General features: G+C 39.8%; 2 protein-coding genes across 13 annotated transcripts in view; one reads left to right on the top strand and one right to left on the bottom strand.

Moving 5' to 3' along the window:
- Positions 1-19,453, top strand: part of LOC135733466 (receptor tyrosine-protein kinase erbB-4) — a 457,412-nt gene that overhangs the window by 42,252 nt on the left and 395,707 nt on the right. The window lies entirely within an intron of this gene.
- On the bottom strand, positions 1,569-4,105 carry LOC141280845 (uncharacterized). Of its 11 annotated transcripts, XM_073811989.1 has the most exons (4): positions 2,989-4,105; positions 2,888-2,916; positions 2,717-2,798; positions 1,569-2,033 (listed from the first exon to the last, which is right to left on the bottom strand). In XM_073811989.1, exons 1-4 carry the CDS (start codon positions 3,082-3,084, stop codon positions 1,977-1,979), a joined length of 264 nt encoding a protein of 87 aa, XP_073668090.1. In that variant the 5' UTR covers positions 3,085-4,105; the 3' UTR covers positions 1,569-1,976. The 11 variants fall into 11 exon arrangements, with proteins under 11 accessions (XP_073668090.1, XP_073668087.1, XP_073668088.1 ...); XM_073811986.1 differs by having other exon boundaries at positions 2,888-4,105; XM_073811987.1 differs by having other exon boundaries at positions 2,860-4,105.

Here is a 19,453-nt window from a genome sequence, read left to right on the forward strand (position 1 = left end):
GGGAAGTTTTTAAAAATATACATGGTCATTGAAAGTGCTTGAATCTATTTTATGCAAGAAGTTTTCTGGAAAAAAATCCATATTTCCAGTGTAGTGTAGGATAATATCATAACATTTCTAGACCTTTTGGGCACACGTGCCACATTGTTCACTTTAAAAGCTTATATCTTCTGTATGCGAATGTTGATTCATACCAAAATGCTTTTTTGCATAGTTGTGTTTGACAAATAAAAATGTCTCTGGTTATGTATGTAACTGCAGGGAACAAGACACTGCGTCGCTTGCCATACTTCCTGTGTCCCTGTTATGCCATCTTTGGCAATATTTGAGAAAGCGATATACTTCCTGTCTCCGCGTCACCCTGTTTTTGTCGTTAAGCCTCACCATTGGTTGAATTTGATATACACATTCAGACGCACTCAACCTTGGAGATGTCACCAAAGTATCACCGCAGTGACGCAATGCGAGTTCCCTCGAAAGGGAACTGTTACAATTAGGGCTGGGATAAACGATTATTTTTTAAACGATTAATCTAGCGATTCTTTTTTCGATGCATCGATTAATCTAGCGATTCATTTTATCAGTCCGATTCGACTTCGATTCGATTCGATTATCGATTATCTCCCCATTAATTAACTAATAGCAATTTAAACATGTTGATTTACATATCTGAATGTAAAAATTTCAATATATGTTGATTGCTCTTGAAATTTCAAAATAAAAAAGACTATAGCTACAAGTGCAAAATAATGCATTCTTAGTCAGAGGTAGCATTTCATAAAGCGTTTGCAGCTCATTCTGTGCTGTTTAGTAACAGTATAAAAATCTCAAGTTCAATTTTACTTTACTTTACTTTACTTTATTTTGCATGCATTTATGAGCAAAACCTCTTCAATGTGCCTTTTGATGGTCACACAGTTTCATTTTTATAACTTGATGTGTTTAATCCACATTGTTTTTGTGCTGTTCTAGTCCATGTAATGACAGATATAAACACAATTAAACTTAAGAAGCACATACATGATTAAATCTCTTTCTCTTAAGTTTATTAAGATAGATGAGGACTCATTTACTGCTGTACAGAGAGTGAATGAAAACGCAGTCTTCTGGCAACAGTGTGTTTTTACATATTTCATTGCTTTTTGTTAAATTGCTCTGTTTAAAACACACTTGGCATCACATTCATGATTTCATGGTAAAATAACACTCTTTCGCGTCAATCCACGAGCATTTAAACCATAAACAAAGCACTTTCACTTTAAATGAGCTTGAGCAGCGCAGCAGAACCCACGCAGAAACGATTGCAGCACTGTTGCTACAGAGCCGCGAGCTCGCGCTCCTCATGCGGCAGGGTGCATGTTTGTTAACATGGGGGCTGAAAAAACATGCGCCGCTTACGCACTGCTCACACTTGCTGCGAAGCCGGTGTGGACTGGAGCCACTCGCGTTGCTACTACTCAACGGCGCCGTCTTTTTGGGTCTGACGAATCGACGCGCATATTTTGCGTCGACGTATTTTTTGCGTCGACGTCGTCGATTACGTCGATGCGTTGTCCCAGTGTGGCGAGGCGATGGGGAAAAACTGAATAATTAAAGCTCTTAATACTCAATTTTAATATGTAATAGAAGCAGACTACGCCACCCCTGTTTACAGGGGACAATGATAACCCAGAAATAGGGCACACAGGTTCATTACCATGGAGGGCAGAGAGACGTGGATGACGGTACAAAAATATATTTTATTTAATCACACAAAATGGATAAAAATGTTCAAGAGTGTCAATTATAAAATATTGCTCTAGAAGCCACACTGCATCACAATTTTCCAAACGAACACAAAACAAACTTTAAGGCAACCAAGGCTTTACCGTAGCCGGGCAGGCTAGCAAGAGTAATTATCATAGGCAAAACCACACACACACACCACACACACAGTGAAGTGTAAGCAGTTACAAGCGGCAAACCTAACTCCGTGCTCAAAGACCACCAGCACACGGCAAGAAAGCTAGCCTCCCGACCCGGGGCCTGGCTGCCTGAAACAAACAGAAAAAGACCATTAATGAATGAATAAACAAAACAAATAATAAAAGTGATTTCCAAGATGTTGGGGGAGACATACAGTTGGTAATCAGTCAAAGAAATCACCAAATAACTCAAACAAATAGATTAGTTTTGTTTAACCAACAGAATATCCATAAACAAAATGAAAAAAACAAATTAATTCATACAATTGTATGAGTTATTAAACTTTTGAAGACAATAATCAATTTCACACACACACACACACACACACACAAACTTACAAACAGCCAGTGGCGGTAACTACGTCACACATGCGACAAGGAATAGATTTAAGGCAGTCCTACTCCAGCCACCAGCTGTAGTATAAAACAACAAAACAAACAAAACAAAAAAAAGGAAAATCTGCACACATGCAGAGGAGCAATGCAGCCAAAGAGCACAGCAAAGCAGAGCCACCAGCAGAGGAGCGAAGCAAAGAAGCGAAGCAGAGAAGCAGCAAGACAGCAGCGCCGTCCTAAGGCATTTAAGCAGCAACCAGCCACCGCAGTATTGTCTTAAGAGCGCTCATTCAGCAAATCAATCGTCCGGTGGTTCCAATGAGACCCACACAACGCAATCACTGACTGTTAATAAAAGAAACTGTTAACTAACTGATTTAAATGTTCATCAGAATACAACAGAAAACTATACGTACCAGATAATGATCACAGAACCACACATTGTACCGTAGCTCACAGTATATGCCACAGCTAACAGGCCTGAGTGAAACCTCGCAGCTAAAACAAAAACACGATTTAACGTAACGGCCTAAAGAATGAAAAATTCAGTTTGACATACCTGAGGATTAATGACAGCCTGGACCCACCGTAATGTCTCAACAGCGTGTTCTTCCAGCTATAATAAAATAATTGATTTACAAAGATGCCAAAACAAGCACTGCAACATTAGCCTCTTAGCTAAACATACCTTTGACGGGAAAACACTCGTATGCACACAAAAGGGCGGAGTCACCAGTGACGCATATCCAGGTGGCATAAACGCAGTCTTTAAATAGACCAGCATTAAATGCTGATAGGCTACTAATAATTAATTGGGAGGGAACTTACCCTACCACAATCTTCCCCCATCTTTTGCATTGTCGCCCCGACGATGAAATGACTCAAAGCCTAGCAGACTTAATGCCAAGGCCTAAACAAGGCAGAAACAGAATTTGACATGGGACCTCTAGTCCCTTCCCTGACCAGCTCTCCTGCTGCTCGAGGGAGATGGTAACGGTTAGAATGCTGGCCAGCATTAACTCTCCCAGTATGTCGCACCATGGCATCCCCAGCGCTGGACTGACTTTCCAACAAGGGGTCTACAACCACAGGCTCCGTTACTGGCATCACACCTGGCAGTTCAGAGGACACAGGTACTACCCCTTCACTATGCCCTACACACTCTGATGAAACCGAGGGAACCCCCAACACAGGGCCCTGGACAATCCTCCGATCACTCATCGGTTGAACTTCAGGTACCGAAACCCACAAGTCCACCTCTTCCGCAAATGTGGACTCCTCCAATGGTGGTGCCTCCACCACCTCAGGCGCCCTGTCAGAAGGTAAGACCGGGGACTCTCCTTGAACTCTGATTTTAAGCAGGGAGCGATGGACATGCTTCACCTTATTCAAATCATCTACTGGTGCGATAGTGTAAACAGAGCCTCCCACCTTAGGCGCCTTTACCACCTGATACACCACCGGGCTCCAAAGGTCCTGGATCTTATGACGACCTCTCACCCCATAATTGCGTAGGTAGACCAGCTGGCCCTCCCCCAGTGGTGTATCCCGCACATGCAAATCATGATGCGCCTTACGCCGATCAGCAGCTGCCTTCACATGCTCTCGGGCCCCTTCGAAAGCCACCTGCAGCCTGGTTTGGTGCTCTAAGACCCACTCGTTTATGCTACCATGCCCCATCTCCTGACCTCCACCCAGCAGAAAGTCAATAGGGAGTCTTGGCTCTTGGCCAAACATTAAAAAATAAGGAGATTCACCAGTTGTTTGATGAGGGGTGGTATTGTAGCAAAAAAGCATTTGTGGGAGTGCAGAAGGCCAGTCCACTTTCCGAGAGTTCGGTAGAGTGCGGAGGAGATTGTGCAAGGTTCTGTTAAACCGCTCGCATTGCCCATTGCCTGCAGGATGGTATGGTGTAGTATGGGACTTCCTGATCTGATAAAGACTGCAAAGTTGCTGAACCAATAAGGACTCAAAACTACGGCCCTGGTCCGAATGAATGCGAGCAGGGACACCAAATTTATAAAACCACTCGGTAACCAGGACTTGAGCCACCGTCTCGGCCCGCTGGTCCCGAGTGGGAACTGCCACCGTGTACTTGGTGAAGACATCAGTCATCACCAAGATGTTCTCCAGCCCAGAACGTGAAGGCTCAAGCAAAGTAAAATCTATGGCCAAGATTTCATTTGGTCTACTGGCTAGCAGGTGGCCCATAAAACTCTGGGCAACAGGCTGGGTGTCCTTGGCGGCCTGGCACCTCTCGCAATCCCGACACCACTGAACTACATCAGAAGTCAAGCCAGGCCAATAGCAGCGTTGCCTCAATAACGCTGTGGTACGATCGACACCTTGGTGCCCATGTCCTTGATGCATTTGCGTAAGAACCTCACTTCGCAAAACAGATGGGAGAACCAGTTGTAAAACCTCTTCACCCCCATCAGAGCGAAAAACACGACGGTACAGCACCCCTTCCCTTTCTACAAACCGATCCCACTGACGGATCAGGACCAAGGCCATCTTGGATAGCCGTTTACGCTCCTCATATGTAGGAGGTGTTCTACGTCTCCAAAAAGTCAAAACCCTACCAATTACTGGATCTGCTTCCTGCATTGCCTTAACATTGCTTATGGAACTTGGCAGGGCTGAAATCACAGCTTGTGTTACTGGTGGGACTCCAGCTACCCCCACTGCTTGCACCACAGCAGCTGGGACCTCTGTCCCAGGTAGAAACTCTCTCACCTCACACAAACCAGAACGGTCCTGCCTCGAAAGAGCATCCGCATTTTTGTTACTCCGACCGGACCGATACCTGATCTCAAAATCAAAGACTGCAAGCTGAGCAGCCCAACGCTGCTCAGTGGCCCCAAGCTTGGCAGTATTTAAATGACTGAGAGGGTTGTTGTCTGTAAAGACAACACATCGATGGCCCAATAGATATTCTCTGAATTTCTCAGTCATGGCCCACTTGAGCGCAAGAAACTCCAACTTCATGGAGCTGTAGTTAGACATATTGCGCTCAGTGGGCCGAAGACTGCGGCTGGCGTAAGCAATGGGCCGCACCCTACCCCCTTGTTCCTGGGATAATACTGCTCCTAAACCACCATGACTGGCGTCAACTTCCAGGACAAAGGGGAGGGAGAAATCAGCGTAAGCAAGCACTGGAGATGTAATAAGCCTACCTTTTAACTCGTCAAAACTCCTTTGACACTCCTCAGTCCAAACATTAGAAAACTCCTGCCTTGCTCTTACCTTGGGCCCAGCAGCTACACACTCAGCCACCACCCTGTGGAGGGGAGCCGCCATTTTTGCGAACCCCTCCACAAAGCGACGATAGTAGCTGGCAAAGCCCAAGAATGAGCGCAACTCTGACACACTAGTGGGGCATCTCCATTCAGCTACAGCTTCGATTTTACTAGGATCTGTAGAGACTCCCTGTGCTGAAATCACATGTCCGAGATATCTTACCTGTGGCTTAAAGAAAGCGCATTTGCTCAATTTGGCTTTTAAGCCCTCACGCCCCAGGCGATCCAACACAACCCCCAGCCCAGACACAGAGGACGAGAAAACTACGATATCATCCAGGTAGAGGAGAAGAGACCTACCTTGCTGGTCCCCAAACATCCGTTCCATTAAACGTTGGAAGGTGCTTGGGGCATTGCAGAGCCCAAATGGCATTCGATTCCATTCGAATAAACCAAAAGGGGTGCAAAAAGCAGTCTTGGGCCGATCTCCTTCAGTGACGGGGACCTGATTGTATCCGCTAGCCAAATCCATAGTGGAAAACCAACAGGCCCCCGTCAAGAAGTCTAAGGACTCCTCAATGCGTGGCAAAGGGAATGAACTTACCCTACCACACCAGCCCTAGTTACAATGTATCTTGAAAGATAACCAATGTAACCTTGCTCTACCTTGAAATGTGTCCCCACATTTAATTTTTGAATTTAAGGGTATTGGACCTGGAAAGTCCTTGAAAGGTCCTTGAATTTGAAGTTAACTAAGTTTGGGAACCCTGCAGGATTTCCAGGAGATGTGTGTACTATGATTTTAACGGTCCACCTGGAAACAACACAAAGCCATCTGATCAAAGAAGAAAGCTTTCGTGTTGACATTGGTGACAATATGCTTCATCAAGATCGAATAAATGCTGCATGTTTAAAAGCATGCATGGTATTTCAACGTGTTTGCTATTGTTATAAACTTTAGAGACGTTGAGAGAGTTTGTGAATGATGGTTGCACACCAGTCTGTTATTGTTGAGACAGCTCCAAGCCCCTAAACATGACGTGGCCCAAGCGAAACGTAATTGGTTGATTTATGTGTCAGTCATATGCCTCTTGGGCAGTCTTTGGCCATTCTAAGCTGTCATGGTTCCCAGACCTTCAGTAGACGATACCACATTAAAAGTCAAAAAATTACATTTTGACATTCAAAGTGTAACCCATTTTAAAACTTTTCGATGGTCCACTGATTTCTCTTTTAGTTTCTGTTGTGTTGAAAAGCACCGCTCACAATGAATTTGCATTTGATTGGCTTTGATTTTGTTTGCTAATGCAACTTAAAGTTATTGTTTACCTCAAAATGGAAATTATCCCATGTTTTACGCACCATGACCATAGTTTATAAAGTTTGAAATACACACGTTTCGCTACAATAACCTATCGCTTTGCCTCGGAATAACTGTATGGATAAGTTTTGGATGTATGGATGGATATGCTTGGATGGAAGATCCAGGATATTATTGTCTGACTAAATATTTTCTTCTTAACGGTGAGTAAAATATAGGCACATTTTTATTTTTGGGTGAACTATTCCCTTTAATGCTCAGGTGTGTTTTTAATGGTTAGGACGAGGTGGTGTTTTGAAGCGATGTTGATGAGCTAATGTTATGTTAGGCTGTTCGACTTTGAATGTCTTATTTATATCTGTCTTCGCAAATTAAAATAGGAAAGAAGGGAGTAATTTAAGAAAGAAAAAAATACTTACCACACAAAAATGCAGCTTGGCCTCCAAGATCCAAGTGTTTTTTACCCCCTGAAGTGGACACATTGTTGTTTCGCCCACTTAAGCTCGAGGGGCCGCTCTTAGCCTTTTGCTCCCGCGTTGTTCGAGAGTTATGGGAAGAGCATTGGAGGCTTTGCCCTCTGACATCACGCACCTTCTATGAAACCACCCCAAATTCTCATGAGGAGAATGGGGGACCCCAGACAAGGGACCCATTGATTGGCCTCAGACAGCTTTTAAAAAAGGGGGTAATGGTCCTTGCGGTAATCCATTTAGAAAGAGGATGGTGAGGTGAGAGCGGAGGAGACCGATCCCATGCGCTCTGGTGTGTCACACATAGTCTTTGAATCTAAAAGGGATGTATGTGTGTTTTGTTTATGGGTCAATGATCTGAATTTACATTTACGCATTATGCAACGTACTGTAGTGATTTATAAGGGTATACTTTTTATCAGTATGTGCATTCCCTGGGAATTGAACCCGTGACCTTAGTGCTAAAGCAATGCTCTTCCAATTGAACTGCATGGACACCTAATTCATCAGGGTAAAGAAAAACATGCATGTAAATGTCCAAATATTGTAGTTAAGAGAAAAACAGGCTATATTATAAGACATTCTTGGGTAAAAAAGTAAGTATTTTGGCCTTTTAGTGCTGGAGGTTTGTTTAAAATTTTCTGTCTGCCGAATGAAGTCATTAGGTTTGTTCGATTTCTTCATGCAAAGCGACCATGGCCGTAGCCAGGGTTTGAAAATTAGTGAGGTCCAGGGTCGGGTGTAACAAATGCTATCCCAGGTGAAGAAAGTGCACTAAAATACTTTTTCAAGTACACTTAGTAAATGTATATTTTCGCGCACTAATTCTGTTGGTTTTATGACATGATGATTATGCTTTTTTCTTACCGATAGTAGTATCCTGTCAGCAAAATCCTGCCCGCGCTGATTTATGCGCCTTATTTGATAACTGTGTGCTGGTCGCTCAGTGTTGCCAGATATTAGTACAAAAACAAACAAAAATAATAGGCCATAAATAACAAAGTAAATTCAAATTTTGTCTTTCAGAAATAAATCAGAGAAATCGCTAACACTTATACACCTAATCATCACTTTATAAATATCTGTGTCTCATTAATTGCTAAAACACTACATTTAAAGAGGATTTTAACAATGGGATCTGGCAACATTGAGAACTCTGCACCTGCACCCTCTCGGCTTGAGTCAATCTCTGTCATTTAACACTAAATTATACAGTAAAGTGTCCAAACTTACTTATATTTGCGGATACCAATATGAGTTTTTTTGAAAAACGAATTAGTCATTCAGGGAGCTTTAAAAAAATTACATTTGAAGTTAAAAATTTACTGAGGTCCGAACCTTGGTGACCTCATATCTGGCTACAGCCATGAAAGAGACGCATGCTTTCAAAATGCTCATGCGATACTTTGATGTCATACGCCGATTGGTCTGCGCAGTGCTGCGTAAACTCAAGCACACCTATTTTGTTGTCACATAACAACCATGAAAGAGGAACTAATGTCAAAGAGAAGATCCCTGATGAATAGTGATTGAAGGGTTGACACATTTTTGTAGGCCAACCTGGAAGTTAGCTGGTTCCCTCCAAAAAGCCCATTTTTTTTTTCCCATAGACTTTTGGATTATCACAAACAAATTGTGTCATAGACACTTACATGTTTTGTGTTTACAGATGAACATAACCTTTATGAATTTTAAAGTTGATATGTGGCTTTTTGTATTTCTAGTAAATGCATTTACACTTCAAAATTCATAAAATTTGTATTCATCTGTTAAGATTATATTGATACACATTTTGATCTCTTCATAGCATGTCATGTCAAAGTATTCATATTCATATTGGTTCATAGATTTTAAAATGTGTAATGTCGAACCCCAAACCACATTTAAGCTCCTTAAATAGCATATTCAGGATATAAATAACATATTTTATTACTTTATTACTTTTGGTTGACCTTTTTACTTTTTGACGTTTGTTGGAGTCATTAAATCTTTTTTATATAAAGATTTTTCCAAAACATGTAATACAAAGACTGCATTTTTATTAGCTTTGCACATGCATTTTAAACTAGATTTGTAAAAGATTTCTCCTTTTCTTCATCTCAGACATCATTATTTTCCATTGACCTGGTACCGTTTGCATATAAAAGAAAGAAAGTGACTGCGTTTCACATCCCAGTAAGCGTGTAAAAATTGTCTAGATTGCAGTCTCAGAATAGTGGCTCTACACTGGGTTATATACCTACTTTAAACAACAGATTATTCCTCACGCCTCCATAAAGTCATCTGTCAGAATAATATATCTTAATGCTCTCAGAGGAGCTGAGGGATTTAAATGAGATTCAACATAGTTTTCTTTTAGAAAGGCTCCAATTTCATTCTCTCTCTTATTGCCTGTTTGCTAAGACATCACGCTGTGGCATCACCAGCCTGCCGTGAATGGTGCATTTAACGTCATCAACCTAGTAAGCTTCTACCTACTTGCCCCATACAACCTAGACCCTCTACATCACTATTACCTACACGTTACATTTACATCATGCATTTGGCAGACACCTTTGTCCAAAGCAACTTATTGTAAATTCAATTTACATATTTTTTATCAGTAGTGGGGTTTACATCTAAACGTAATGCAACTCTTTTCAAAATTCGCAAAAAAGAAAAAAATTTTTTTAATCAAGTTCTTCGGTGGTGTTGGTAACTTAGTAACCAACTACTACTGGCTGTCCATCGTGTCCGATTCAGACTTCTTATGAATCAGGCCCCTCCATATTTTTCTTGCTTTAGCGAGGGACTGCCAATTACCAGGTGTGATCTGTTTTGCTATGAAATCAATCTGGTTTAATCTGTCCTTTAATCTCAATTTTGGTCTACCGATGGTATGAGAGCCTTAGAATTGTTTAGGGAGTCGATTGTCTGCCAATCGGCTGACATGACCCGCCCATCTTAAATTTCTCTGAATTAGGACTTATTGCACATTTAGTTACGATTGGGCAAGTTATAAATTTACTAGCAGTGCAGCTTGTTATTGCCAAATTAAATGCTGTGCACAGAAGAAGAAATGCACAATTTTTGATGCAGGCACTAGCAGCAAAGCATTACGACAACGTTGAGCCCCATATATGGGAAAGATAAGGTCAGCTGATACAGCTAGACGATCAGTCATGTGGGTTTAATGTTCGCTACGTCAGAATTTATTCGGCAAATGCATTTCCATCTCCCATTCCATCTCGCATTTACTCTTTGTTGCATAAATAAAAAAAACACCTCAAGCAAGTTAAGGAATTTTTATTCAAAATTTGGTGTTTCCATCACTCGTTTCTTATGCGATACTTCATAATGTGCATAAATTCAATGCTCCACCAACTGAGGAAGACATTCATGTAGTCTCTTCCCCTATAGATTCTTGTCTCAAAATAGCTTTGCTCTGTAAAGGGAAATCACTTATTGATTCACCTATAAGATGGCACGGCTTCTTAGGTCCTTGGATGGTTTTCAGGTTTTTTGGCTAAAACAACTATGCGACTCACTCACTTATAATAGCTCATTTACACTACTCTCCAAAACATACTCATAATTTATCTCCTAGACCCACACCAATAAAACCACTCTTCAGTACACAATACTTCTTATAAAGATAATGGCTACTTGAGCGCTCATTGTAAAAATGTTACTTTGGTCTCCAAATCATTCAACACCAATTGAATAGTTTTCAATGCTTGTCCAAGTCACAAGTGTCTGTTTGACAAAGCAGAGTATTATTTAAAGGAATGCTGTAGTTGAAAACGTCACGCTTTAATTCAAGCTTTTGTTCTAACCTGATATGAAATGGTTTTTCTTCTTTGAAACACAAAAGGTAAATCGGTAGCACTTTACGATAAGGTTGCATTCGTTAACAAAATGCATTAGGTAACATGAACTAACAATGCATTATTTATCTTCGTTAATATAAACTTTAGCATTTACTAATACACTCTTAAAATCTTCCTTCTAAAAACAAACGGTGCTATATAGCACCAAAAGTGGTTCTTTGCTCGTAATCATAGAAGAACCGTTTTTAGTGCCATATAGCACTGGTGAAGCACCAGTGAAGCACCTGTGTAGAACCAAATAGGGGCCATATAGCACCACATATGGTTCTACATAGCACTATATGGTTCTACACAGGTGCTTCACCGGTGCTATATGGCACTAAAAACGGTTCTTCTATGATTACGAGCAAAGAACCACTTTTGGTGCTATATAGCACCATTTGTTTTTAGAGTGTTTATTTCTTTATGCCATTCCAGCATCATATGGCGAGAACTAATCCGTAAACAAGTTTTATTCAGACAAGTTGATCCATAGACAGATTGGGGGAGGGACAATTTGGCATCTCCAATTTGCCTAACTTGCATGTTTTTGGCCTGTGGGAGGAAACCGGAGTAAACCCATGCTGACACAGGGCGAACATGCAAACTCCACACAGAAAGGACACCTGCCGTAGCCGGGACTCAAACCACTTTTAAAATCAAAAGTTGTAACTGTTTACATTAGGGAGCACCTAACAATAGTGATCACCTACTGTAACATGAGCACCTATATACCCATTATGCAAAAAAATATTTTCAAATATAATTTTTAATATATTTTAAAATATAAAAAAATTGCCTAATAATAAATGCACTTAAATATATTTAAATATGTTTACAAAAATGTATTTTCACCAATATATATTTGTGTCCTTTTTTATATTTTGAAAAATAATTAAAAACTAAATATATTTTAAAGCATTTATATTCACGTCGCATTGGAAGAAAAACTTTGTATGTTACAAAGCTGTAAACATAAAAGGTTTGAAAATATTAAAATTAAATGTATTACCAACAATATAAATAATTTATACATACATTTACTTATACATTTTATACAAACGTTTATATTTTGGCCAGGAAACATATTTTTTTGTAGTATGAGTTGTACAATTTGAAATGTATTTGTAGACACTGAAATACCTTTTTATTTATTTATTAGATTTTTTGGTCAACAATTTGCATCATTTTGCACATGAAAACATAAAAACTTATGAGTACATACATACAGTTATGCATATACACATACAAAATCATTCAAAAGAAAAAAAAAATTTCCCTTCCATTACACTTTTATTGACCAAAAGGTGTAGGCTGAAGCAGAAGCTTATTATGCCTACCCTTAACTCCACACAAGCAGCACTAATTATCATTAATCTAATATAGCGATATAAAATATTTTCAGTATATATTTAGAAGAACATGAATTATTATAATTATTGTTATTATTTTCACTATTCATTTTATCATAGCTATTCAATATATCTTTTCATTACCAATCCTTTATAAAGTATTATATAAAATTGCAATTATTTTTGATATTTTCTTTTGAACATTTTGTATATGGTATGTCCATGCCATTTTATGATCTATAATCACTCCTAAAAACTTAATGTAATGAACTCTTTCTAACAAATGATTGTCAATTTTAATCTTAATATCATTTTCTATTAATTTATTATTAAATACCATGAATTTTGTTTTAGATAAATTCAAAGATAATTTATTTAAGTAAAACCAACTCTTTAATTTGTACAGTTCACTCTCCACTACCATTACCAGCTCTTCCAGATTTTGACCCGAGCAATAAACATTGGTGTCATCAGCAAACAAGACATAATTGAGTACATCAGACACCTTACAAATATCATTAATATAGAGCAAAAATAACGTAGGTCCCAACACCGAGCCTTGGGGAACTCCACAACTTATTCTCTGCAAGTTAGAATCTACACCATTTATGTGTACATATGTGTACATCTGTTAGATAGTTTTCAACCCAAGACTGTGCTATCCCCTTAAAACCATACTTTTGCAATTTGTATAATAAATTGAAGTTAATTTTGAAGTATATGTTATTATATGAAGGTTTAAACTAAATATATTTTCAAATTAAAAATATATTTAATTATTAAGCTTTACTTTCTACAAAATTAAAACATATCTTTGGCCAAAGAAATTTATTTGGGGGTATTGACATTAACTATCATTAACAAAGATGAATAAATGCTAAAAACTGTATTGCTCAAAGTTAGTTAATGTTTGCTAATGCGTTTACTAATAGTAACAAATACAACCTTATTATGATCGAATTCACAAAACAAAATAATTAACTCAAGGTATTCTTCAAAACTTTTGTGTGCAAACAGGTTAACAGCGATCAAAATCTATCATGAGTAAACTAATTCTTTAAAAAATCCAGCACCTGTTGCTCACTATCTACAGTCGTAATCTTAGCTAAAGGGTGAACTTGAATAAAAGCAGCTTGTAAAATAATAAATTGAGGGGTTGCTTTCTTGCCCCGACCACTCAGGCTTCATTTAAAACTCTCTTGAGTCTTGGTAACATGCTTGTGCTTGTGTTTAATGAACACAGACCCCACAGTTAGCAAGCTAAAGCCCCTGAGGGAAAGGTAGCTTACTAATGTAGCTCATTTTCCAATCACTACGTTGGCCTTCCCACGTGAGCAGTTTCCTCTCCGCCGTTCTCTCCGAGCACAGATTCACGCTTTCAGCTGCATACAACGCATGAGTCCACAATACATTCTGCCTACTTGTAGATTAGCTTAGAGAAGCAGATTCCAGTATTATACCGTATTCCTGATAATCATGAAGTTTAAATGCAGTGCCATCCTTCTTGGTGTATGACAGTTTGACTATCTCAGCTCATCCAACACTCTTTTTATTAAATCAGATCATTTTTGGGGTCCGTGTATAGTGTGAAGTTGCATCCAGGTCCTGATCACACAGAGATTTGCATAATATGCTGTCAGATATGCTTTGGTATTTTGCTTGGCAAATAAAATGGAGCCAGCCACATATTAAATTATGAAGATAAACTTATACATACACATGTTTTGCTGTTCTACAGTGATTATGATTTAGGTATCACAGAGTGATCCCCTCTGTACTTTCCCATATGCACATAATTGGACTTTATTGTTGTGTTATGGACAGAAAAGCGGGGATTTCGTATAAATATATAAAATGTGAATCTTGCAAAATGTACGATTATCAGATAAAGCACAAATGAAGTCCCACCCCAACCCCAACATCACTGGGGCGAAAGCAGATCATACTACAATAGAGGTCTTCTCAAGTCCAAAGAAATGTACCCGACCCAAAATGACCCGAATCACTTTATACAGTACCTGAACCCGACGTGCATAAATACGTTTTTTTTAAAGGCCCGACCCAAGACAAACCCAAGAAAATTATACCCGAGTCCGACCCGAACCAGTGGCTTTTTTTGACCCGAATGTATACGGCACTGACATGTTTGCAGTCTGCAGCCCCGCATGCAGCAGTCAGACAGCTGGCCTGGCTACCAATTTGGTGACCTGCTCCATTTATTTTACTTTGTTATCTGAAGACAACAACAAGGTTACCACTAAAATGTACATTTAAAATTGACTGACACTGTCTCAACAAAATTAACCTACACCAACCACACAATGTCTCATGCGCTCTTGACAAACAAAGGAGAGGTTTGAAAAGGACATTGACGCACACACGCGAGAGAGTTCGGGTCTTCTGGTCCATTCTGCAAAAACACATTAATTTTACCCGAGACCCGATGCCGCTATTATTATACCCGACCCGGGTCCGAGGCACACATGAAACTTTTAGACCCGATTGGGTCTCGGGGTGGGCCTCAGGTTTTCGGATTTAAGTGGATCCGTGAAGACCTTTACTACAATGTACAAATGGCATTCATATCAATGTCACCTCATAAAATAGGTGCTGTATTGGCTCAAATGCAGGTCCCCTTTAGCCAAATGCTTATATATGGCTACCTGCACTACAGCTTCAGGTAGCTTTTGCAGTTTCTCTGGATTTTATTGTGATATGTGTTGGGTTTTGATGCATCCGGCTGCTGAGCATTAGTTGGATTTTGTGTCTGGCTTGTTTAATATTTTACTCTGTTCTGTCCCTATTGTTTACTGAAGCTGATAAGCGATTAGGTCAGCGCAGTGAAAGTGTCCCAGAGCTGCACGCTTTTGCACATGACTTCAATCAATATCATAATTGCAGTGAAATCATGCCTGCTATCACACATGATCAATTTAAGTCAACGGCACGCAATAAAAACAACTCCCAACTTTTGCTCAGTCAACCCCCCCCCCCACACGGATGCAACTAAATGTTCACTTCCAAACTTCAACATTCCAACTAAATTAGTTTCCTATAGTATTTAATAAAATATTCCTAAAAGTTCATCTGCTTATTAGTTGACGATTAGTTACTCGTTTCGCTACCTGTGCCATGTAGCGATCTGTCTTTTATTCCCTTTTTTATCCCCTTTGTTGTAGTATTTTGTTACATACTTTACCTCGAGCGTCCCTCCATTTCCTCCAGCCTGACAAAATGGGCCACTTCAGCCTGCCCTATCGATTCTCTTTCAAATCCCTTCTTTTTCTGTAATGGAGTCGCCATCCTCGGGCTGTTCCCGGGTCAGGTTCCTTCAGCCCCGGTCACTGTTTCGTTTCCCAATTGATTGGGCGAGTTCGATACCCACACAAATCTGCAGGAAAGGTCAAATGGTTTGGTGGCAAGAAAGGGCGAAAAACACTTTACATTCGACTGCAATGTTACAAAGACCCCGAGGGCCAGTAAATGTGTCTGATGCTTAGTGTATAACATTAAAGGCTCACTACAGGAGTGCTTTACTACGATTTAGTCATCACCTCAGGTAGCAGACATTGAGCATTGAGAAAAGCCAACAGGCAGCGTAGAGACTGTGGGAGATAATAAAGTCAGGAAATTTATGAGTGAAGCAGCGATACGGGGGTCAAGCTGAAATAACGTGCACTTTTGAGAGCGAAGCAGGCACTGAATGAGATGCTCGTCCGAATATGTCAGTGCTTATGTTTGGTGCATTGGCTCGAATTAACACCGGAATTAACACGGGGGTCTTTTTCCGCCACATGGAGATGCACATTCATTTACACGTAGGAAAATGCACTGGCATTTGAGTGAAAGAGTGGGTTATGTTTGGATGAACGATTCGATTAAGGAAATGCATTCTGAATACTATGGGTCTTGCACTTCATTCTCCATCGCATTTACTATCTTATGTAGATAGTGTCAGTGAGGCTAATCTTTAGTAACCTCAGATGGTTGTTTAAATCCATGTAACCAGGGACCAAAATTAACACTCTTACAAGTGCCATTTAAATTTAGGCATTTGGCAGAAGCTTTCATTGTATGCAAAATGACTTGCATTACAAGATATGCATTTTATCACTATGTGTGTTCTCTGGGATCAAACCATAGACTTTATAAAACCTGGAAGTAGTGTCCGTGATGCATTTTTAAGCCCAAAGTGGGTGGAGCTTACGACTTCATCTTGGCAGTGCGTCACCTTGTGTTACAGCCAGATAACCAAAAATTGGCAAACGGGCAGAATGTGGGTGGAGCTGAGGTGCCTGGTTGTTAAACGACACCTGCCTTGCTGGAGGGTAGTGACAGCAGCGCCAACCCACCTGTCACTCAAGTGGCCACGCCCTTAATCATGCAGAACTTTAAAGGGGACTGACTTTTTTCATGTTTAAGTGCTATAATTGGGTCCCCAGAGCTTCTATCAACCTAGAAGATTTAAAAAAATAGCAACCCAGTAACTTAGTTTTAGTAAACCATTCTCTGCAACCATGTGAAAATATAGGTCATTAAAATTTGTCTGCCCTAGTGATGTCAGAAAGGGGTAATACCGCCCCTTAATCTGCACTATCCAACCACAGCACTGCCATTTAGTGCAGAGATAATCTCATTTGCATTTTAAAGGACACACCCAAAACGGCACATTTTTGCTCAAACCTGTAAAGTGGCAATTTTAACACGTTATAATAAATGATCGATATTGTATTTTGAGCTAAAACTTCACATGCGCACTCAGGGGACACCGAAGATTTATTTTTTTATCTTTAAAAAGTCTTGTGAATTTTCCCCGTAAGGTCTAATATAATTAACATGGATGATTTACAAAAAATTACCCCCGCTTATAGTTGTCATGAAAAGCTAAATTATCTATATAGACCAAAACCATTTTTTTGTATCAGGCTGTAAAAGTTTTTCTGCTGTAAACTTGGACATTTTAACATGGGGTCCCTTTTGGAGCCAGTCTCTATAGCAGCCAGTCGATGAAGTCACTTACCCTTTGGATCAAACCCATTACATTTTGCACTGCTAACGCAATACAAACTGAGCTACAGAAATGCTCAGCGAAGAAAATGTTCCCAAGCTTTTACTAGGCCAGCACCCTTTTAAAAGGTCCTAATATGTACCATTTAGATAAAGATACATATACATTTGGTACCAATATTTACATTTGAAGTACTAAGATGAACTTTTTAGGTGCAAAGGTGTACTTTTTAAAAGGGTATCGCCCCAATGACAGGTAGACCTTTTTTGACCATTTAAATTGATAAAAAATGGATGAATAAATAAATAAACACTTGCTGACCTGCATTGTTTGTCGCAATAAAAAACTGAAACAATTAAAATATAATGCAGTTTCATAGGTAAAAAAAATATGACTTGTACACGAGGCAAAAAGTAAAACTTGAAGAAACTTTAAAAGTGTCTCCAGTCTTGTGTTGCAGAATTGTAAAAATAAATTTACTTCCAAGGTACTTCCAAAATTTAGGAGGCCTTTGAATGGTGAGCTCCGGGCAACACGTATTATAGAGTAAGGTCTCTTTTTTTACACAAACTGGAACCTTGTCATAATATCTGGTTAACGTCTTAATATCTTGTTGGTTCCAGAGGTCTGTACATATTTTTGTTATAAAGGAATAGCTCCATTAGGCCCTCTCGTTCCATTTCCCGTTAAATGTTGTCAGCGTGTGGGATGCAATCTTTGCAAAGTATGTGAAAGCAGTTAATGACATCAGAGGGGATTTTTGGCGCAGACAAGAAAATGGCTCTCATAATCATTTCATGAACACATCGACTCGCATTTCCAAACAATTTAAAAGTGGACTTAGCTGTGCACACGAGAGCTTTTTCGCGTTCCCCTTTATGTTAAAGCTGTGAGAAGTGAGTTGCACGCGGAGACAATGTTTGTTTTCCGTGCGGCACCGGTCATTAACATAAACATTTTATCTGCATGCGCGCGTAATGACCATGGCTGTGTGCCACAATATGCGTCATTTTTACTCTCCATACTTGGCTACAGCAATCTCTACTTCATATCACTCATTTCTGCAGTTCATTTGCTTCACAGATTTGCTTTGGCTCTGAGCACTTTGTGTGTGTTTATGTGTGTATTGGCACCAAAATCCTCATCTTCTGTTGCTGTGTGCGCCATGCGGCTCGTCGGTCCATCTTGCGCGTTGTCTTGCTTCAGTCTTCGTGTAGCGCGCGTGTGTGTTGTATATCCGAGTTGCTCTCATTATCTCGTTCCTTCTGCTCTTCACGAGTGTCATTATTCTCTCCAGCCCTCCATCTCGGCTTTACTCTCTGCCCGCTCCGCATTTAATTAGCTCACTTTGCCAGCCATTTATTGGAAGCGAAATCCACACCGATGAAGCTCTTCAGCATAATTATCCTAAATATGATACTGGACATGTTGGGTTGGAACTCAAACACTCTCCCCTTCTGTGTGCTCTGTGTCACACTTCTGATGATCATCATCGAGTCTTGTCCATTTCACAGCTCATTTTGGCCTAAACTGCTCACATCATACAGGAAGTCCATTTTTAAGCAGACTTTTACGGGGCGCTGTGTTAATTTGTAGTCAAATAGAGCATGATGATAGACCAAGTTGCAACAAAATGGTACGTCAAGATTTTATCAAAATAATAAGGTTGTAAATAAGGGCCTACTTTGTAACTTGCATATGAATGTAATACATTATTGTATATCATGTTTCATGTTGATTGAAAAGTCTAACCTTGCATAGTCACACTTCCTTCTTGACCAGACATTTACATTTATGCATTTGGCAGTAACTTTCGTTACAAGGTATATATTTTATCGCTATGCACACTGCAAAACATGACTTTCTTACTTAGTATTTTTTTCTTGTTTTCATTAAAAAATATCGAAAAAAATTC

The sequence above is a fragment of the Paramisgurnus dabryanus genome, chromosome 15 (genome assembly GCF_030506205.2).
Source record: "Paramisgurnus dabryanus chromosome 15, PD_genome_1.1, whole genome shotgun sequence".
Classification (NCBI taxonomy): domain Eukaryota; kingdom Metazoa; phylum Chordata; class Actinopteri; order Cypriniformes; family Cobitidae; genus Paramisgurnus; species Paramisgurnus dabryanus.